At 39.0% G+C, this 22795-nt stretch overlaps 2 protein-coding genes across 2 annotated transcripts; both read left to right on the top strand.

Moving 5' to 3' along the window:
• Window positions 1-692: 692 nt before the first annotated feature.
• Window positions 693-5541, top strand: LOC134874030 (coiled-coil domain-containing protein 112). The gene is made up of 14 exons (XM_063898005.1): window positions 693-737; window positions 1319-1446; window positions 1901-2022; window positions 2192-2281; window positions 2523-2598; window positions 2892-3018; window positions 3259-3375; window positions 3576-3713; window positions 3802-3920; window positions 4135-4261; window positions 4429-4596; window positions 4745-4843; window positions 4989-5107; window positions 5214-5541. The coding sequence occupies exons 1-14, from the start codon at window positions 693-695 to the stop codon at window positions 5242-5244; spliced, it is 1506 nt and encodes a 501-aa protein (XP_063754075.1). The 3' UTR covers window positions 5245-5541.
• A 260-nt stretch (window positions 5542-5801) lies between these two features.
• pggt1b (protein geranylgeranyltransferase type I, beta subunit) lies at window positions 5802-22053 on the top strand. The gene is made up of 9 exons (XM_063897898.1): window positions 5802-5955; window positions 8414-8532; window positions 9849-9913; window positions 10298-10449; window positions 10903-11035; window positions 14097-14142; window positions 15861-16045; window positions 16706-16814; window positions 18513-22053. The coding sequence occupies exons 1-9, from the start codon at window positions 5828-5830 to the stop codon at window positions 18677-18679; spliced, it is 1104 nt and encodes a 367-aa protein (XP_063753968.1). The 5' UTR covers window positions 5802-5827; the 3' UTR covers window positions 18680-22053.
• Window positions 22054-22795: the final 742 nt, after the last annotated feature.

Here is a 22795-nt window from a genome sequence, read left to right as displayed (position 1 = left end):
CATAAAACTGCTGTTTTGACAGGAAACCAAGAATGAGAAACAATAATGCTCCTCCATATTAATTAATGCTAGGCCAAGTTATCAAAATGGATTATGTATGCTGTAACAAGTTTTAAGAAGAAGAAAAAATACATATAAAACCTGAGATTTAAATTGGTCATTTACTTTATCATCTTTAAAATGTAAATCCTTTACAAAATTAATGAAGGGTATCTGTGTATTTTAAAATAGGCCTTAACGCTGTTTTACTTTTAGGTTATCATTTTAAATGTTGCTTTATCTGTGAATATTTATACATCAACATTTTTGGGCATAAAGCTAGCTGAGGTCTATCAATGCTTTTCAATTTTGTCCAAATTATATTTTTAGGAGATTTTGTAAGTTGCCTTATTTTCAATATTTTTCAGATGATCTTATGGAAAATCTAATTGTTTGCTTAATTTAGGCCTTAGACTGTTGTCATGGTTGCAGTCTTCTTGTTAGGTTTTTCTCCCATCTTGTGGCCCGATCACCCTAGAAATAACACTACTAATAAAAATAAGTCGCTGTTTAATCCAGTCTTTCATGTTTACACACAACTGTTTACCAATAAGCAGCGTCATCTGCTGGTATGAACCACTAACTACAAGGAGCAGTGATAAATTGCGCTAGTCGTTTAAATAAAGTTGTGTTTTGTGTCGAGCCGCTCAAACATGGCTACCCTAGCAACCACACAATGCGCTGATAAACATTGCTCGGTAAGAAGCTATCAAAATGTCTATTTACTGATTTTTTTCTAACTGTATAAGTTAGGTAGTCGACAACCTTTTAAGTATCTCAATCGTTTTATAAATAGATTATAGGAGGAGATTAACGAATATACGTATTACAGGAGAAGGAGGCTGCTTGCTAAGTGTAGGGTTGTGTCATTAGCCTACTGTTATTATCAATTAGTGAAACTATTTAAGACAGTATACAAACTGCTATCCGAAAACAGATACCGTGTGTTGTGTGTAATCTCTATGCATACTAATATACATTAAAAAGTATATTTGCTTGTGACTGGGCTCCCTGTTCTGATGATTTATTAGGGTGTCCCTTTTGCACATATATCATTAGACTATGTCTTATAATTAAACGTATATTAAAACTGTTTGTGAATAACAAAAAGGAACTAAACTGATTTGTCCTGCAGTTCCAGGTTGTCAAGGGCTTATTACTCCCTTATGGAACACAATTTTAAGGAAGCTTTATCTAAAATGGATAAGAAGTTTACCTGCTGTTAAATTTCACACTATAATCTGCTGTTGTGTTTTATTTTTTCCTAAATGAATTTGAGCAGGCAGAGGGAGACTCCAGCACAGTCCAGCAGCTCTGCTCATCACCTCCTGTCAGCAGTGTGGATCACAGGCTCGTAAGGCAGAATGTTTCACAGTTTCTCAGGGAAGCCGAGAAAAATAGGAGGGAGTAAGTAAAGTAAAGCTACGTAGAGTTATTTCCCTAGTTATACATCTTTAAACACTTAACTTTCAATATAGAGATACAGTAATACAATAAAATCCAACTTAACCACAAACTGCAGCATCGTAAAAGAATTGTTGCGTTGTTGTTGTTGTTATTTTTTGTCTAACCCTGTGTTTCACTCACATATTTTGTATTATGAGTAAAATAATGTTCTCATTCAGACTCAACAATAGCAAGAACTGATTTGGTGTTGCTAAGTCACCACTGAAAATAAAACAAGCAAACCCATTTTAAACGTTGATGTTCAATATTATTGTAGTTATATAACCAATCACTAAACCATTCAATCACAACAAATCAATCCTTAAACTTGTGAACAGTTTAAACTGCATTATCAGTGCATCCTCACTGGTCAATAATGTTATAAACCCATTTTACTTGTCCTCTTTCTTTTCAGGATTGAAAAGTTAGAGAAAGAGAGGACACTGAGTGTCCAGTGCAGAAAGAATGGCTGGATTGATGTGCCTGGAGAACTAGAAGAGTATGAGAAATTGCTGGAGGAAGAAAGAAATGCTGAGAGTGGGTCTTTTTTCACGACACTATCCTAATATTTCCCACAGATGTTTTTTATGTGTCATGGTGTCAAGTCTGATTTTAAAACCATGTTAAAGGAAACATGCACATTCAACATTTTACTGCTTTGACAGAACAAACTGCCAATCATAATCTTTGCATTTTTTTCCTTTAGAAATCCGTCTTCAAAAGCAGCTAGGGAAGATTTATAACGGTGTGAGGAAATTTCAGAGACAGCTAATAGATGTGAAGCCGACTTGTGAGTGTAAGTGTTGTCCTAGCAGCGATTCTTAAGTGCTCATTCAGCCATCTTGTGAAACGTTCAGTCAAACATTTAGTCATCACTTATTCAAACATTTGTGCCATTGTGCTACTTGACAATATCACATATAACAGCTGGTATTGTAAAGTAGTGTACTGCTCAATGAAAGCATGGTAATTTCATGTCATAGTCATATACCATCAAAATCAGATTGCTAATAATGTTTCTGCTTATCTACTTTCAGTGATTGAAAGACTGAAGGAAATAATGACAGAAGTGGAAATCTCAATTAACAACGTAAAGGAGGAACAGCGTTCATGGTAATTAGAAAAAAATGATATTGTAACTGTTAGAATTCACACATCATTTAAGATAATGCAATACAATACATCTTTAATATAATCAAGTTAAAAATATAAATAAAACAGACGCACTCGGTTCTTAAAAAAACAAAAGAAGTTAAAGCTATTAAAATGGATAAGGTTTTAAACACCCAAGTAGGCAAGAAAGTGACAGCTACTGATCAGTGTTGGCTTAACTTTGGGAATGAATACTTGTGCACGGATGAAAACAGAACTAATATTGGTCTTTTTTGTTTCTCTGATTCTCTTAGCTTTGAGGAACTTTTGAAAGACGAGAGGACATGCAGACAGGAGATCACTGCTTATGAGAAGAAAATTGAAAATCTGAGCCTTGTTGTCAAATCAGACCTTAAACTGCACACAGCTCCCACTGTTAAGGTCTGTTACTCTTCTCATATCCCTCCTCTCTGTATGTATGAAGAAAGTTTGTGTCCTTGCGTTAAATCTTCCATTAGTGTAATGAATAAATATCAAAAGATTTTACTGCTTTTGATTTCTTAATAATAAGAATGTGTGAGAAACGAATGTATTAAGGTTTGTTAGAAGTTTTTTTCCATCTTTTAAAAATCCATCTAGAATTCTGCAGCATTTCATTGATAACATTGTTTTTTCCTTAAGACTAAACCCCTAGACAGAGATCTCCCAGAAGAGGTCATAGCACTCGAGGTTTTCCTGCTGAAGACAGGAGGCCCTTGTGGTGGCTGGGACAAATATGACCACCAAGCCTTCCTTAAAGTGAGACGTTAATTTAATCCGGTCTTGACAACTTGCCATGTAAATGCAATTCTTGTATCTTCTGCCAATTTCTACTCACAGATCATTGCACACAGTCACTCAACTCCATAAACAAAAATGTGCAACGTCACATATGCAAAGCCAAATATCAGTCACTGCAAGACAGTTTTCTGAAGGAGTCTAACCTGTTCGATTTCCAGGTCTGGACAAAGCACAGCGGGCAACAAGTCTACAGGAAAGAGGCCAAACTGTACCTGCCTGGTAAAACATTGGAGGAGATAGAGCAACACGAGGACTGGCATCAGGAACTGATCTACCTACAGGACAGTAAAAGAGAGGTAGGGACAAAATATGTATAACTTCAAAACAAAAGCAGACGTTATTTCTGGTTTCCATTTGTGTGACATGTCTTTATACTACACCCAGGCCATTCAGCTGTGGAAAGCCAGCAAACATCAAAAACGCCAGAGCATAATACAGAGTGAGTTGGCAGAGGAGGCAGGAAGGAGGGAGAGAGAGGCCAAGATCTATTCTAAGAAACACAGGTGAGTTGGAAGTATAGCAGTATAAAAATAAAAACAAGAAGGACAAGCATACATTGACTCCATGGCTAGTCAGCAAATCATCAACTGATGAGCACCCTTAGTGTCACCTTAAATTGAGGTGAAATTGGCCGGCTTTATTTTATGGACTTCCTAGTCTCTGTTATTGTCACTTTATTGTTTTCGCTGTTTCAGTGTCTGTCCTCTTCTGTTTAAGGAATGAAGAGGAGAAGAGGGAGGCAGCGTTGCAACTAGAGAAGTGGAGGGAAGAAAAGCAAAGGATCGAGGAACAGGAAGAAGAGCAGAGGGTGGCTGAGGAGATACAAAAGATGAAAAAGGCAAAGGTGATCTTGCATGTGTGGCATAAGTAATGTGTGCTTATTTGTTATATAACAGATAGTGCTTCTGTACTAATAAATACACATGCATAAATTGATGTTAATAGGTGCACGGTTGGTTCCCTGAGACGTATGAAGGTATAGCAATTTTACCGCAGTATTTACGCTTTCAGGAAGAGCGTCGTCGGCAGCTGGAAGTAAAGCTGACTATTGAGGAGCAGCTGCGACTGAAGAAAGAGGCGAAGGAAGAGCAGTGGAGGAGGAGGAGAGAGAAGGAACAGAGAGAGATGGATGAGAGAAGAAGGGAGGCTGCCAAAGGAATCCAACGCTTTAATGAGAGGGTACTAACTAGGTCTAGAAATCATAGAGATACTGACAGGCTTTCTGACCAGAGCACAGTTTTGTTATTTGAGGTTTGTAATGTACTTAAGGGATGTGAGGCTACTTTAATGTGTTGAATAAAAAACATGTCTCTGCCCTTCTCTGCAGGATCTTCTCAAAGTGGAGGCAAAGCTTCAGGAGAAACAGCGGAGGGAAAAAGAGGAAGAGGAAAGACAGAGGAGAATCACTGCTATGTTGAAAGAAAAGGTAAGGGTTGTACAATTCATGTTAATTAGTCTCTCAAATGATTTCCAAAAAGAAAAACATTATAACCACAAACTTGAAAATCCTTAATATATCAAACCAGCAGGGTTGTGGGTTTATGTAAAGGTTGATGTTTTGCTTCATCCAGGTGGATGGACACATCAGCAGAGACTCCTCCAGGCTTACCCGTCCCACTAAGGGATGGGAAGAACGATTGAAACACATTGGACCTTCAGGCGGAGGGCCTGTCCCACAGATGTTTCACAGGTCTGATTGCAACAACCACTAGGACAGGTTTCTGTTCAACAGTACTTTCCAAGACTAAAGGTGATTTGATGCAGAATCACTGACATTTGCTGTCAATTTGTTGCAGAGCTGTTCCCACTTGGAGACAAGGCCTGTGATGAGCATCAATGGTCAACTGAACAGTCCTGAATCACATTTGGAATTCTGCTTTTTATAAAATTAGACTAAATTCAATGTTTTGCAATGAGACCTCAACACCAGAATGTGCCTTTCAATCTACTGTTTACTACTTATGATATGATCACACCTATAACCACATTGGTTATCTGTTTGTTTTAGGAATTCTTTTAAGGCTGTCTGATTCAGTGTCTTCTTTTAAGTCTCTAATAAAGACATACTTTTATTGAAATCACATCCTGATTTAATTTGGGCTGCCTGTTTTTCTTGTTTCTTGTTTTTCATCTTGTCCTTTGTGTATTTTAAAAATGACTTTGTTATTTCATGTATTTTTCTCTCTGTAAAGCTCTTTGTACATTGTTTTGATAAGTGTTCTGAAAATAAAGTTTATATTTATTATTAAAAAACGTTATTTGCCTTGTTCTACCATAGACTGTATATATGTGTAAATAAAATATAATATAAAACAATGTATATATATTTTGTACATTGCGCTGCAGTGTGAGCTTTTATTTTGAAAAACAAACGTACCGGAAAAGATTCCTCATAGGTGCGGATGCAAAGATGGCGGAAGAAGAGAGCCAGTTTGAAGAATTTGAGCAAATAGACTTTTTAAGAGATAGACATGTACGATTCTTCCAAAGAACACTTCAGGTGTTGCCAGAGAGATACGCCTCGCTGGAAACTACCAGGTACATTTACTGGAATGAAAATGGTTTCTGTAGTTCATATGCTGTGCTGAAGAACTTCAGTCTAGCATTCAAGCTAACTGTGGTTCCAACGTTTTGAATGGAGGCTAGTGCTACTTAGCTTAGCGGCTAACTATGGTTCCCCCTTTTTGAATGGAGGCTAGTGCTACTTAGCTTAGCGGGCTAACTGTGGTTCATCCGTTTTGAATGGAGGCTAGTACTACTTAGCTTGGCTTGCTAACAGCAGTTGCGTTGAAGTTATGACAGATTGGCAGTAACGTTGGTTACACTGAAACTAACGGTGCAGCTGGGCACCACGCCCTGTTAAACATATTAAAAAGCGGTAATATGCTATAACATTATATGAATAAGGCTTATTTGAAACTGAACTTAAAGCTAATTGGACTGCTTACTTTGTAATTTTTTTAAATTGTTAACTTAGCGAGAGAAATGTCCGAAATTAACATATTTGATGTATCTCTCCAGTTAGAGCTAAACTAAGTCAGCCAATATATATATTTGTTTTGTTTAAAGGTATTCTTTTAAATTGTGTTTTTATTACACAGTCATCGAATGTGGTGCATGTTTGTCTATGCAATCCCTTTATTGCTTGAATTTTTGAATCCTTATATCCATCAATTTAAACACAGGGTCAGATCAGTCTCATAATACACAAATGCACACAGGAGGATTCACGCTTGTATTTCAGGATCCACACACGTTTTTCAATTCACACACAAATGTGTTCCGTTTCATATACATGTAAATGAAATGCAAATACAGCAACATGTTTGACATGTGTATTTTCGATCCACACATTTGTTTTCCGTTTAAAACCGCTGAACCTGCATACACAAACCGCTTTCTGTGCATTGATCGCTGTGCATTTGTGTGGGTTTGTTGAGACTCCCCTGACGGTCACCCGATTCGTACTTGTAATGTTTTCTAACTATAGCCAATCAGATGTCTCCATTCTAAGCCAGTCACATAAGTGCGCCCCCACGAGGATATTATTAATTGCGTTCATGACGTAGCGCTTCATATACGCATTTTGCGCTGTCAGGAGCTGACAGGTCAACTTCAACATGGCCTCTAACACAAATGTGATAGGTGTCTCTGCATGAATGATTAAATATGTTTACGGTATGAATTATTGTGACGTTAGTGATGTGTTACTGTAGCTGGATAAAGTAATATAGGTGGCAAGTTAGCTATATAATGCTAATAGACTACCTAGGACCTTAACCGGTTAATCCTATTTAACATCAGCTCTAAATGTTCAATTCCACTCCATCATTAAACACAATGGAATATATATTTTTGAATAATAATTTGAGCAGGAAACTTTGGATTAATTCTTGCTTAGCTGTCCCTAAAAAAGAAAACAAGAGAGTGAAAGAAGTTAAAGACATTTATGGCTAATATTAGCTATTTAAGGTAATAATCCTAGGTAGTCTATTAGCATTATATAGCTAACTTGCCAGCAAACGCTATCATTACATGCCACCCATATTACTTCCATGCTAACAGCAACACATCACTAACGTGTCAAGAATTCATACCTAAAACATATTTAATCATTCATGCAGAGATACTTATCACTGACACTTGTGCTAGACGCCATGTTGAAGTTGACCTGTCAGCTCCGGACAGCGCAAAATGCGTATATGAAGCGCTACGCCATGACCGCAAGAAATCATACCATCTTGGGGGCGCGCTCATGTGATTGGCTTAGAATGGAGGAGACATCTGATAGGCTATAGATAGAAAACATTACAATTGCGAATCGGGTGACCGTCTGGGAGACTCAAAAAACCCACACACGAATGCACAGCGATCCATGCACAGAAAGCGGTTTGTGTATGCAGGTTCAGCGGTTTTAAACGGAAAACAAATACCTGTGGATCAAAAATACATACGTAAAACTTTTTTCTGTATTTGGATTTTATGTACATGTATATGAAACGGAACACATTTGTGTGGGAATTGAAAAACATGTGTGTGGATCCTGACATACAAGTGTGAATGCTTTTGCAGATCATGATATACAAGTGTTAATCCTTCTGTGTGCTTTTGAGTTTTATGAGACTGACACCCCATACAGTTATGTCCAAAGATTATATTTCCGAATCGGACTCAGAATGAGAAGCAGGTTTATTGCCAAGTAGGTTTACACATACAAGTAATTTGTCCTGATGTTTATGGTGCAAACATAAACATGCTTCACAATAAAACAAGAATTAAAACACTGATAACATTTTTTTACGCCTCCTTAAAATTATGCAAAGAAATATTGTTACATCATTTAGTATGATTCATAACATTTGTTTTGATTAAAGTATTCAATATTTTGGTCAAGTATCTAACTGTATACCTTCAAATGTTCACAACAACAGTCACAAATGGGTTGCATACATGTGAGTGTGGAAATGAACAAGGTTGCTATCTGCCTTCTTTTCAGGTTAACAATCTTATTTTTTGCCCTGTCTGGTCTGGATGTTCTCGACGCCCTGGATGTGATTAAAAGGAACACCATGATTGAGTGGATCTACTCATTACAGGTTCTACCCACTGAGGACCGTAAGTCTCATATCGTATCGCTTTTTCAACAACTGACTATGAATAAGTTCAGATGACTATGAATAAGCTCAAACATTTGTTGTCAAAGCACCTTGGTCCACCATTGGCAGTAGAATGAAGCGTAATCCCCTCACATCTAGGGTTTCACAAAGGGGCTTCTTGGTCCCTAAAAATGTGTGTTTTTTACAATAGACAGGAACATCCAGTATTGTCTTAGGATTAATACTGGTGGTACAGAGCTTAGCTTAGAAAAGGTGCCACAGGCTAATGTTGAATTAATTACTGTCCCTCTATCTGGTGTAGGAGCCCTGTGTTTCTGATTATCTGGAATAGTGTTTTTTGGCTTGGTCAGAGATGTGTATTTTGAACACCATATTTTTTTTCAGCAAACAGACCGTGATGAGATATTTTGGGAATTTGTTAAAAAGTGTATTGTAATAGCTGACTGCACCTTTTCAGAGGGTTGGATAATGGTTTGTGAGTGTTAAGAGAGTCAACACTGTTGAGTTACACTGTAAATAATTACTGAATCCTTTGAATCTTCAATCTTGATATATGGGGAGAGGAGTTGTCAAACTCTTTGAATTCAGTGAAATATTTTGTGACTTTTGTTTTTAAACTGAGCCTTCCTGTGTCCTCCTTCCCTCACCTCTATACCTCTGTTCATTAGGGAAAGTTTGTTTGTTCTGTCTCGAACAGCAACTCTGAGCCATCTGTTTAGATGCCCACTATTTAATTATTCAATAGAGCAGAAATCATATCGGGATACCCGTGCTTGATTGGTCTCTATTTTGTTAGCGCCACATGTTTGATGTCTGGCTGGCCTTCTGTCATTAAATGTAAATATGCTGTTTGGAAGGGACTTGAGATGTCCTATATTCCTGATGTTGATACTATTTCAAACCAAAATTTGGTGAGCAAAAACAACACTAGCGTGCTAAAAATACATGAATAATACATATCCTTTCTGGCTTGACTAAATACATATTTGAAAGGGAAATAATTCATCAATAAGTATGCATCGCACTACCTAATATGTAACGTTATCAATGTGTTATATCCCATTTCATTCAGAATATGATCATGAAACATTTAGTGGTTGGATGTCCTTTGTTAAAACTGCCTAGCGTTTTGTGTACTCTGCAGTATGATGACATATTGTTAATTGTGTGCTGCCGATTCTGAAGTTTCCATCATGGCCAATAGAGAGCAGCAGTACACCTTTTTATAGCCTTATTGTCTCTGTTTTTCTTGATCTTTACAACAACTTAATGTTTCATATATCTACCTTCTCCTCTCCTGTTATTCTCTTCCAGAAGCTAACCTTAGTCATTGTGGGTTTCGAGGATCGTCCCATATTGGAATTCCTTACAGCACTAAGGTACTGCCTTACTCCTCTCTGTTTTTTTAGAGCTGATCCAAACTTGTCCAGTTTTTTTTTATTTTGCCAATCCCTTCTCTCACATTAGAGGTTCGGGCCATATTATTTCATCAGCTGTAATGTTACGTGTCATTGTTATAGATGTGTTTGTCACATTTGGCTTTACTTCCCTTTCCCATTGACACATAGTTGTGGACGTAAGAGCATTGGCAACCAGATTCATTTCCCCAAAAAGGCTCTATTTTAGTCGGTATAAAGCTAAACACTTGATCAGTCTCGTCTGGTCAGTGTTTTTAAAATCTTTTTCATCAGATGTTTGCTTTATAACTACTATTGTCTTCTATAAATGAAAAATGTCTATCATATTTTTTAAATTCTCGTCAGGGTCCAGGTGTTCTACATCCCTATGACAGTGGCCATGTAGCAATGACCTACACTGGACTGTGCTCGCTGCTAATACTGGGAGACGACCTGAGCCGGGTTAACAAACAGGCCTGTCTGGCTGGTCTCAGAGCGCTGCAGCTGGAGGACGGCAGGTCAGCCACACACAAACACAAATTTGCACTAGTGCTCTGATTTATGCTGACACTCTCTGAGTCAAATATACCTGAGAACACTAAAAGCCTGAAGGGCAGAATGAGTAAGATGTTCGGCTGGGGGTTGTTAATGCAGCATTCAACACACACACACACACACACACACACACACACACACACACACACACACACACACACACACACACACACACACACACACACACACACACACACACACACACACACACACACACACACACACACACAGGGTTTGGCAGACCACATTAGCTTTTGACATACATCTGAGTTAACCCCTTATCAATACAGCTGCTTTTTTTTATGATAAGACTTATATGCGATACATTCTGAACATAAACATTTGTCCTTCTTTTGGCTGTTTGTGTAACTCTCCTGTTTTTGCTGCTTGCTGTGTTTGTGTCCTCTTGCTTCCAGTTTCTACGCTGTTCCAGAAGGAAGTGAAAATGATATACGGTTCATCTACTGTGCAGCCAGTATCTGTTACATGCTGGATGACTGGTCAGGCATGGACATGCAGAAGGCCATTGAGTACATCACAGGGAGTTTGGTGAGTAGTTTAAAAAAACAAACATCTGCATTAAACTGTGGTGAGAACGTGAAGTGTTAGCTGCACCTGTCAAAGCACTGCCTCTACACTTGAATGGGAAGAATATGCCACCCACCTTTTTTAGTAGGTGGCACTCTGCATAGAAATCTTTCATTTATATTAAACGTGGGGGGGTTAAGCATTACATTAGCCTCGTTGTTTGTTTTTCAATCAGACATGGGTTTGACACAGAAGCATCTGTATGAGGTGTTGACTTCATGCCTGCCATCGTAGTCTCTTGCACAACTCAAGTCCCCTGAGCAGAGAGGCTGATTATAAGTTGAAGGCATTTAACATAAGAGGTTTTCATTACATGGCTTCTCTATTGTGCAAAGGGTGTGTTTGACTCTTTATTTCTCACACACACACACACACACAGATGGAGGGAAGCTCAGTTAATTAGTTAACAGAACTGCTTCATATCTGAAAGGTATATTTATCTTCTGGCCACATGCTTCTCGGTGGATTCCAAAATGTCTTTAGCAATAAAAGTTAGTTGTTAGTGACTGTAAGCCTACAAAAACGAGACGATATCTGGTTAAAATCACTGGAACAGTAAACATTTTCACCAGCCACATTTATGTTTGGATGGCGCCAGGTGTCTATTTACTACCTCATTGTTATGACCAGACACACAGACGAGGATTCTACCTCGTTAGTTTTCCCAACTGACGGTCCTCTGTTGTTGGGTGCATTGTGTATTTGTGTAGAACCACTGGTTATGTCCACAACCTGCTATTGTTTTTCATAGAATTGCTCTGGATTTTTTCTCTGAGAACAGAAATAACTATATACCCATGTGTAGTCCCAAAACAAATCTATCACTTATGACATGGCATGATAATTTTTTCAATCAAATTTTCAGTGTCCAAAATTAGTTTTGGCCCCCACAAATCCAATATGGGTTTGGTTCTATTTAGAACTGCTGGTGCTTGAGTAAATGCTTGATGCTTGACTAGGGAAAGGTAAAAACATTACAGCAAGTTCTCATGCCACACAAGGATGCATCCAGTTGTGACATGACCAGTATGAACTAATGGGAAGCCTAAAGACTCATTCTGAACAGCTAGAAAGACATGTTTAAATTAGTTTATGGTAACATTTACAGTGGGGCAAATAAGTATTTAGTCAGCCACCAATTGTGCAAGTTCTCCCATTTAAAAAGATGAGAGAGGCCTGTAATTTTTATCATAGGTACACTTCAACTATGAGAGACAGAATGGGGGAAACAATCCAGAAAATCACATTGTAGGATTTTTAATGAATTAATTGGTAAATTCCTCGGTAAAATAAGTATTTGGTCACCTACAAACAAGCAAGATTTCTGGCTCTCACAGACCTGTAACTTCTTCTTTAAGAGGCTCCTCTGTCCTCCACTCGTTACCTGTATTAATGGCACCTTTTTGAACTTGTTATCAGTATAAAAGACACCTGTCCTCAACATCAAACAGTCATACTCCAAACTCCACTATGGCCAAGACCAAAGAGCTGTCAAAGGAGACCAGAGACAAAATTGTAGACCTGCACCAGGCTGGGAAAACTGAATCTGCAATAGGTAAGCAGCTTGGTGTGAAGAAATCAACTGTGGGAGCAATTATTAGAAAATGGAAGACATACAAGACCACTGCTAATCTCCCTCGATCTGGGGCTCCACGCAAGATCTCACCCCGTGGGGTCAAAACGATCACAAGAACGGTGAGCAAAAATCCCAGAACCACACGGGGGGACCTAGTGAATGACCTGCAGAGAGCTGGGACCAAAGTAACAGAGGCTACCATCAGTAACACACTACGCCGCCAGGGACTTAAATCCTGCAGTTCCAGACGTGTCCCCCTGCTTAAGCCAGTACATGTCCAGGCCCGTCTGAAGTTTGCTAGAGGGCATTTGGATGATCCAGAAGAGGATTGTGAGAATGTCATATGGTCAGATGAAACCAAAATAGAACTTTTTGGTAAAAACTCAACTCGTCGTGTTTGGAGGAGAAAGAATGCAGAGTTGCATCCAAAGAACACCATACCTACTGTGAAGCATGGGGGTGGAAACATCATGCTTTGGGGCTGTTTTTCTGCAAAGGGACCAGGACGACTGATCAGTGTAAAGGAAAGAATGAATGGGGCCATGTATCGTGAGATTTGGAGTGAAAACCTCCTTCCATCAGCAAGGGCACTGAAGATGAAGCGTGGCTGGGTCTTTCAGCATGACCATGATCCCAAACACACCGCCAGGGCAACGAAGGAGTGGCTTCGTAAGAAGCATTTCAAGGTCCTGGAGTGGCCTAGCAAGTCTCCAGATCTCAACCCCATAGAAAATCTTTGGAGGGAGTTGAAAGTCTGTGTTGCCCAGCGACAGCCCCAAAACATCACTGCTTTAGAGGAGATCTGCATGGAGGAATGGGCCAAAACACCAGCAACAGTGTGTGAAAACCTTGTGAAGACTTACAGAAAACGTTTGACCTCTGTCATTGCCAACAAAGGGTATATAACAAAGTATTGAGATGAACTTTTGTTATTGACCAAATACTTATTTTCCACAATCATTTGAAAATAAATTCATTAAAAATCCTACAATGTGATTTCCTGGATTTTTTTTTCTCATTCTGTCTCTCATAGTTGAAGTATACCTATGATAAAAATTACAGGCCTCTCTCATCTTTTTAAATGGGAGAACTTGCGCAATTGGTGGCTGACTAAATACTTTTTTGCCCCACTGTACAATGAAGTTTAAATAAATGATGCGTCACAATTGTATTTGTATGGTGTTAAAGGGGTTTAGTATGAATAAAAAACAAACAAATGTAAAACCACTTCCACAAATGCAAATCATTTTTATCTTTTGATTTGGATCCTCATATGCCAAAACAAATTGAACAAAAGTGAATCTGTGAATACATTGAATTGATTTACAAGTAAATAAACAGTTTGCTGATCAGCCTCTTCTGACACTGATGCCTTTGCACTCCCACATAAACCTTTCAGGACAGATGATGTATGGCTTGTAATAACTGGTTCTTCTTCCTCTTCAGTCATACGATAATGGGTTTGGCCAAGGAGCTGGGCGAGAGTCACATGGTGAGATTGATCATCTTGTAATGGCTTATACTTTGTTTCTAATTATAGCAAAAATGTGAGCCCAAATGCTGTTTCACATCAGGTTTGTCCAAAAGAAGAGTACAAATGTAACTGTCAGATTATGAACATCATCCAGGTCACATCAGGTTAAAACATTGTGTGGGCCTTGGCAGTTTTGTGGTAGAGGGCGTGAAATGGGTTTATGGGAGTAACTGGTTTAAAGGATTAGCCATTACAATCCTTCTCTGTAGATACATTGTCTCATTAATCCCCATCCCCTTACTCAAATTAAACATTATTTTTCTCACAAAAACCTTGATCCTGCACACATTTCAAAGCAATGGTTTGGAGTTTATCTAAAGTCATATTTTTGACATAGTAAAGGTAGCCTTTCCTGTGACGGAATAAATAAAGGAAGTATAGGGAAATAAAAATCCCAGTGCATTTTGGTAATTTCCTTTCCTGCAACTTAAGTCTTCAGTAAGATTCAGATCTCTTCTGCAAACTCAGTCTGAGGACTGATTACACACCAGTGGAGGTGTGCAGTTTATGCCCATTACCCATCATCCCTTGAAGTCTGTGTTTGTTACCACCAAGACCTCCCACACTGCTTTAAATGTGCCCTGATGTTGGTTTTGTAGACGATGGTGTTTAAGCCACTCTGTAGTTTAATATGTGAAACGTGGAATTACAGAAACTCTGCCAGGGTAATAAATGTACTTCTCCTTATGTATTCATGGATGTGTTTGTGGTTGGCTTTTATCACGCTGCTCCGTCTATTTTTTCATCTTTAGGCTATATACTCCTGTTTTCTGAACAGTGCTTTTTTCACTAAATTGTTGTTTTCCATGATATTGTGGCCCGTGAGGGAAAACAGTTCAGGTGAGAACATTTGCACCAAACCTGCTGTTAGAGTAATTTGTTGTGGAATCCTGCAAAGTCGTTGGATTCAGATTTATGTTCGTCTCCTGATCTTCCGTTGCCTCCAGCAGATCGGGATCTAGACATGTTTGATTAAAGACCAGTGTAACACGTCTGCAGATTTACACGCCTGACCCACACACTTCACCCCCACCTTTTTCTTTGTTTCTCTCCATGCACACGAGCACAAACACAGATAAACAGCCGGGGATGGTGTTACGGGATGAGTTAAAGCAGTTGACAGTTGGGTTTTAGAAAGTGATGGATAGCCCCTGCTTGTGGCTGTACTGTTAACAGCCTGTCATTATTCAACACACACTGTGCAGTCAGTCTCTGCACAAAACATTTTTATTTTACTCAAAGGTTTAAATCAAAATTACATTATGGATAATGCTTCAAATAATAGGACCAAAAAAAGTGATATTTTGAGTTAAAGGGTAGTCTTTTAAAAAAGAGCTGTCCTAGTATTTTAAATTAAGAGTTTTAAACTCAATATTTTAAAGTAAGCTTTGATTTATTCAGTACAGCCCTGGTGGCTACACGTTGTGATAACCTCCATGGAAAGGTGGAAAATTAAAGTAGCTACATGTTATCAAATATTTGGCTGTCAAAAAGCCGACAAGCAGACACGCCCTCGGTTTTTCCTGCAAAGCTCTGTAATCATATAGTTGTCTGTCATCCAATTGTGTCAAGGTGAAGCTATGGAACTGCTTTTCAATGTTAATACTCATAAATCAGTCTCAATTAATTGGATTAAGTTGTCTAATGAATTTTCTGTATTTACTGCATGTGTCCAGGTGGCTGGACGTACTGCGCCATAGCCTCTCTGTGTCTGATGGGGCGGCTGGAGGAGGCGCTGAGTCAGCGGGAGCTGGACAGGATCCGCCGCTGGTGTATCATGAGGCAGCAGAGCGGCTTCCACGGGCGCCCGAACAAACCTGTAGACACATGCTACTCCTTCTGGGTGGGAGCTACGCTAGAGGTACATCCTGGTGCAGTACACTCCTGCATGCATTAGCATGTTTAGTGCATTTAAGTATTTTACATGTTTCTGCACTTCTGCCTACATTTGTAACGTACAGCGTAAACAAAATAACATTGGGCATGTTTCAAATGGCACTGGTATATTCTTACGCTGCCGAAACGACTGGGTTAATCCCCCACACCCACATACAGACAACCCTCAAAAAAACCTGTGAACAAACTCACAGCATTTGGGTCATAACTATGCCAGAGGTACATACATGCATACTATCTATGAGTAAACCTGGGATAAAACCACATACAAAAGCAAACACAAGCAGGAAACTGAATTTCTGGGTCAAAACTGTGCTGCAGGGACCAATGCAAACAAAACATTTGTGTCAAAATTAAAATATGGCAGACACTGTTGCTTGATGTCTCCATACAAATGGAGATTCCAGTGATACAATTTTGGACAAATGCAGACCGTAGAACACATCCATAAATAACCATGAAACATTATTAGTCTCACAACATCATTGATACATTTTCTCATGGCAAGAGTCATATATCGTTAACACCGAAGTGTTTATGTTCGCTCCCAAACTCATAGTGAAACTTCTTTCTTTCCCTTCCTTTTCTCTAACACTCCCCCCGCCAACCCTCTCTCCTGTCTCAGCTCTTAGATGTGTTCCAGTATACAAATTTTGACAAGAACAGGAGCTTCATCCTGTCCACACAGGATCGGTTGGTGGGAGGATTTGCCAAGTGGCCAGACAGCCACCCAGGTAAGTTATTATTTAACTCTCAGTAGTGGCTATTACAGGAAGTAATAATAGCGTTTGAAGTACAAATAATAAGATAGTAGTTGTTCATGAAGGCTTTTTTTTGTGACTAAAATCCCATGTAGCTTTTGATACTGCTGTGAAGGCCACAGAAGGAGTGGTGCGTTTAAATGGCATGTTCAATGTCTATGTGGTGGAAAAACAAATGGACTGTAGTTGCTGTTTTTTTTTCTGTAGTTTCAATGATCTGGTGTTAAGGAACCATGCCGTTTCGATTACTTCTCTTTCATCTCGTTTGGCCTTGTAGCATGTACCCTGCCCTCCACAGGTGCAAAGAGGTCAGAGTGGAGTTGCGGTTGACAGTTTTTCTTGAGATCAATTGAAAAGCTCTTGTAATTCTAAACTTCAATGGTGCACATTTCCTTGGTGTGTGTGTTCTTACTTGCAATGTGTTATTGATGAGGCGATTGTTCATAGGTAGCTGGAGGAAATAGGAGAGCAAGCTCCTCACATTACAGGAACTGGGCAGGGAAGATAGGGTGAAAGAAACAATGAGGCAAAACAGACACTGTATTCACAAAGCCTCGTAAATATCACGGAACAAAAGAGAGTTTTAGGAAATAAAAGGGACTCTTTTGCACCATGGGTAAAAATAGCATTGCACATTGCAGTCGTTGTTCACAGCTACTGATTTATAGGATCTGGTCTGTGAAGATAGAAAGGAAACAATAGCACCTAAAGAAAGTGCTGATTATATGTCAAGCAGATCTTGGCCAAATAACACAACATTTGGTTTGAACATATCTGCGGATGCTCTTGAAGAAGAACTTCAGGTCATCATCATTGATCATGTTGGGAGGAATAGGTAATATGTAGCAACAGAGCGCTTAACATTTCCAACTGAATTGAGTGCTGCACAGCTGAGCACATGAGTTCGACCGCCATGACAACATTCATGTATTATGAGTTTTACCGTCTTTTTTGTATTAATGCTGCTATGATTGAAATGCTGTATATTTTATTATTATTATTATTAATAAATTGTAAATCAGAATTTTGATGTAGTTCTTTATACAATGATCATTTTGTTGTCTTTTTAATATTCAGTTAATTGTATTTATCCAATTTACTTGTTCCATACTAACAGTAACCAAAACAATACTTTGGATTATTTCATGTCATTATATAATTGACCTAAATCATAATTTGTGATTTATAAAATCTAAATGTACAACATTGACAGTGTTTTCCTTCTGTATAACCTTGACTCTGGCCTATGTGGATCCTGATGGATGCAGCTAATGGTGCTTTGATTGATTCTGATGTCGGTGTCCAATCATCTGACACTTAATTATAATTCAATTACTATCCATTTACTGGCCTGTGCAGCTTTTATTCTGCTCCCAGGGGAGGTAAAGGGCCATGGGGCCAGACTTTATGCATTATTTATATAGTTTGAAAGGAGCAGTACAACAGAAACAATGCTTCTACATAATGGCTTTTATAATGGTGAATAAGGTTATTGTTTTATTGATTCAGTGATGGACAACAAAGTGACATACTATCGTCTTCTTGACTCTGACAAGTCTGCATACCTGTCACATGCAGGTGCTTCTGCTGCGATGCATGTTACCCTCTCTGACCCAGTTTCTCTATTTTCACTATGCTCCCCATTTCTTCCCCTTCTTCTCTTTTCACCAGATCCTCTCCATGCCTACTTAGGGCTGTGTGGTTTGTCTCTGATTGGAGAGCCCAGTTTGAGGAAGGTCCACCCCGCTCTTAACATCACCCAGAGAGCCTTTCAGCACGTGCAGCAGCTGCAGCAGACATGGAGGGAGAGCTCTGGCAGCTGTGGCAGACAGCACTGACAGCAGGATGCTCCACAGCACTGTCTCTGAACAGGTTCAGTAATCAGGAACATCTCACCATAGTCAGTCAAAGGCAACTGGACTTTTGCTGTGTGTCTGGAAGACGTTTGGAAACTCATCTGTGAGACCACCTCGTGTCAGGAATTAGAATCAGAGCGCAGACACACAGTAGTTACTTTGGGGAGATCATTTTAGTCCATCTAAAATGACTTTTTCTGTGAAGGAATATACGCCAGACTTTTTGCTGCCTTTTTATTATTAGATCGTAATAAATATCAATTAGCTTTTTGTTTAGTGGGAATAAAATGATGTGCCAGAAGATACATTTTGAGTCACTGGAGACTCAAAGAAATTCCAGACGCCTCCATTTTGCTAACTTTTTAGATACTGCAGCTTTTGAAGCCTTCTGCTCTTCATCATAGTCAACTCTGTAAGCTGCATTAAACCTTCCTACTGAAGGAGGAACTGAAGCACTATCACATAGACGTTATGTGTGTCTTTTAGAATGGTTTTGGAGTAACTGGGGTTGTCAGTACCTGAACGCTTCTGAGTTGGCTGTTGTAATTAATGTGAATTGCCTAAATAAGTACTTGCTTTTGTTGAATAATGCCCCTGTTTTTAAAGAAAATACCACAACTTAGTTCCTTTTTTTTTTTTTGTTTGTTAGCCGGTATGGGCACAGTGGTCATTTTCTTTTTGGGTGTGGGGGGTTGGGGGAAACTGACTAAATCCTTAAACAAAGAACAAACACCCAAAGGCGCTCCCTTTACAGAATTCTTTGCCTCTCTGCCCCTCTAACATCTCCATCCTCATGTTGCTTTTGGATCACTTCAAAGTCTCCTCTCCCATAGGAGATACCAGCTTGGTAGGTAAACTCTCACTTCAGCTCCAGGTTCACAACTTCAGGCTGTTTTCTGTAATCACCAGAGATTTAAAGATAATAGAGCTACTGGGGTTACTTTTATAGAAGAGCCAGCTAAGAGCCAGTGACCACGCCCAGGGGCAACTCTTTGATAGAAGAAAAAAATCGAATAAAAATAGTTTAGTTCCAGGCCTTATCACTGCAGATCACAGAACATATAATGTATTGTTCACTTGTGTCCAGAGGATAACCGAAAATGAGGCCATGAAATATATAAATATAACCCCCTCTTGCTGCAAGTCAGTACCCCACTGACTCCTGAACCCTGAACTGATCAGAGTTACCTTCCATCACCAGCTTCCAGTCTTGCTGCAAGGCACCAGCCAGCCTGAAATCAATAGAAAAAGAAGAGACAGTTGCATGATAACTGGGGAAATGTATTCTTTTGAACAGTGCTGGGAATTGATTTGTTATTTTCAGAAAAGAAAGGATGCCGGGCAAAAACAAAGAACCAGGCACATGAGCACAATGTGCCACCGAGTCAGTTCTAAAAAACTGTTATCAAATCATCACATCCCTTTGGGTACTAAAACGCCACAGCAGCTCAAATGAATGACCTTCCAGCCTTCTTGCTGACTCACAAATTGGAAATTATTGTTTTAAATCCTGAATATCATCTCAAAATAGTGACATAGGGGCACTGAATTGAACTGTTCCTCTTGCCTTCTTATCACATTGAGGCTCTGATTCCCTTTTAAGGGACATTTTTCCAGTTTCACAGGTTCTGCCAGCCCCCTGCTGAAGCCCCACCCTCTAATTATAAGTCTGCTGTCAAAGCAAACACCTGCTCCCTGAGATGATGGGTGACTAAACAATATCCCAGCAGGTCAGAAATGCAGCAGCCTGTCTGCACCTGCAGGAGTGCTGTGTGTAGACACTGGATTTAAAAATACGATATTGCCTCTGTGGTTTTCCTTACACCATCTAAAATCAAGCTGTTCTTGGACTGTTCTCCTTTCCCACCCTAGTTGCCCCCCTTTCTTAGACTTGCATAGTAGAGCAGGCAGACAGAGGAAAGAGAAATGGAAGGAGAGGTGAATAAATAAATCATTTGATCCATCTATTATTGAAAGTAAACTGTTGGTGGCTAGAATCTCCTTCCCATATCCCAGCCTAACCCCCAGTGTTATGTAGCCTCATTTTGGTTTTGTTGTTGCATCTTTTATTGCTTGTAAAGGATTTGCCTAAAGAAAGGCTTTGCCACAGTGAGTCTCTTGCTAAATTCTGTAATCCATTTTGTTTGTTACCATAAAAAAGTATTTGTATCTATTTCATCTTTGAGAAAGTTCAGCTATGACTTTCATTGCTGCTGCTAAATGTAGCCTCAGACACACATAAATACAAGAATAATAAGATGAGCTTCATCCTATAATATTCTTGTATCAGTCTTTTTTTGTGACTTAGTGATGAAGTGTGCTACATCTGTGTGTTCTTTGGACAAAGTGCACTGATAGAGAACAACCATGTCTCCCATGCATCTTTTCAAGTGACTTTCACCATGTGTACCACCTCCTCTGGCTGGATTCTGTCCTTTGTGTACATGATGTAGGCCAAGGCAAAGAACAAACTGCAAAACTCTTAAAATGTGCCTCTCACAGCGTTGTCCTCAGTCACTGCTCAATCAATGCTCTCTTCTTGCTTTTTTTTCTTGTACAACATGCTTAGATTGAGCTTAGCTTTGCTGTTGTTGTTGTTAAAAAATAAATGCACTAATTGCAGTGTTCCTAAGTCTTAATAAACAATCAGGAACTGGAACACTTACCCTGTAAATGTCCTCCCATCTTTGAAGTCGAATGATCTAATCGGACATTAGCTGCCTGGTCGATTTACCAGAAGTTGACTTTGTCCCCTCATGTCTGATCAATAGAGTATTTCCAGACAGAGGGAAGAGATCATTGACCCCCAACCCATAACTACTTACTGCTTTTAAAAAAGGAGGAAAGATTGAATGGATTTTCCCCTTATGGTACCTCAGCAGTTATTGCATTGCGTCTCCTTTTTGCTACATCATGCTGCAGTGGATGCTCTGTGTCCCACAGCATGTGAAGAGGGGGCATAGGCTTCGCTCTTTTCAGACAGCTACTGCCTTAAGATCGTCTAGAGATGTGAGAGACTGCAGCCAAACGCCACACATTACCTGTAAACCCCTTGCGCTATCATCACCTAATATACATAATGTAATAAAAAATAATGTAACAAATGCAATGGAATTTATTTTTTCTATGCTTTGTAGAGATATCGAGTGTAGATAAATATGTAAATGTATATTAATATATCTATTGCTCAAGAGGATAAAATGTTTACAGCTACATCAGTGAGGCAATTAAAGGAATTGGATATGCAAATGTTGGTATGTGATGTATAAAGTACTTTGAATTTGAGGCGATGTTCATTCGAGCTTGGCGTGCATACTGTATTTACGGTGAATAAAAACACATACTAACTTTTACAATTGTTTGGGTTTCACTGTAATGTTTCATTGCGTGTGTATAAGGGGATTCATCTCAAGAAAATGTATGTGCCTCCAAAACTTCAGGGCAATTCACCTAATAGTTATTGATCACTTGTGCAACGTTAACATTATGACCTAAGACAATTCACCGGAAATCACGTACTGGTACATCGTGTTGGAGACCCTAGAGCAGGGGTGTCCAAACTTTTTTCACCGAGGGCCACATACAGAAAAATATACGGAGAGCTGGGCCACTTATAGAGGTGAATATTGCCTCATAAGTTAAGTTATAAGTTAGCAAAACAAATCAAATATAGGTGAATAATGAGCGATACTTTCAAATGGTTTAAGGAAAAAAAAGCCTACATCCCATCTCTCTTTAGGGTTTCATTTATTTTGTTGGCAGCTCATTCCTCAAAACAGAAGCCTCAGATTGCTGATATTAAGAGTAAATATGAAGGTTAAGTTTCAAGCTTGTTATAGAAATAAGTGATTGGGCTTTTTTTTATCAACTAAGATTTGTTAGAAAATGTGTTACATTTTAAATGACTGAATTTATTTAAATATTGGGCTCATTAATATATTTGAACATATATATTTAAGTAAGTACAATATAAGACATCAAAAGTTTAAATTGTGGGCCATATTCCATTATACTTTTAGAGTTTGTCGAGGGCCGATTCAAAATGGCCTGCGGGCCGCATTTGGCCCCCGGGCTGTAGTTTGGACACCCCTGCCCTAG

This window comes from Eleginops maclovinus, chromosome 12, assembly GCF_036324505.1.
Source record: "Eleginops maclovinus isolate JMC-PN-2008 ecotype Puerto Natales chromosome 12, JC_Emac_rtc_rv5, whole genome shotgun sequence".
Taxonomy (NCBI): Eukaryota; Metazoa; Chordata; class Actinopteri; order Perciformes; family Eleginopidae; genus Eleginops; species Eleginops maclovinus.
The sequence above is the reverse complement of the archived record's forward strand: the minus strand, read 5'-3'. Positions and strand labels throughout refer to the sequence as shown.

Bases quoted from the DNA above. Each gene is read 5' to 3' on its own strand.
- LOC134874030 (XM_063898005.1), top strand. From the start codon at position 693: ATGGCTACCCTAGCAACCACACAATGCGCTGATAAACATTGCTCG. The intron at 3,019-3,258 runs GTCTGTTACTCT...TTTTTCCTTAAG, and splicing joins ACACAGCTCCCACTGTTAAG to ACTAAACCCCTAGACAGAGA. The intron at 4,597-4,744 runs GTACTAACTAGG...CCTTCTCTGCAG, and splicing joins TCCAACGCTTTAATGAGAGG to GATCTTCTCAAAGTGGAGGC.
- pggt1b (XM_063897898.1), top strand. From the start codon at position 5,828: ATGGCGGAAGAAGAGAGCCAGTTTGAAGAATTTGAGCAAATAGACTTT. The intron at 9,914-10,297 runs GTACTGCCTTAC...AATTCTCGTCAG, and splicing joins GAATTCCTTACAGCACTAAG to GGTCCAGGTGTTCTACATCC. The intron at 16,815-18,512 runs GTAAGTTATTAT...TCTTTTCACCAG, and splicing joins GTGGCCAGACAGCCACCCAG to ATCCTCTCCATGCCTACTTA.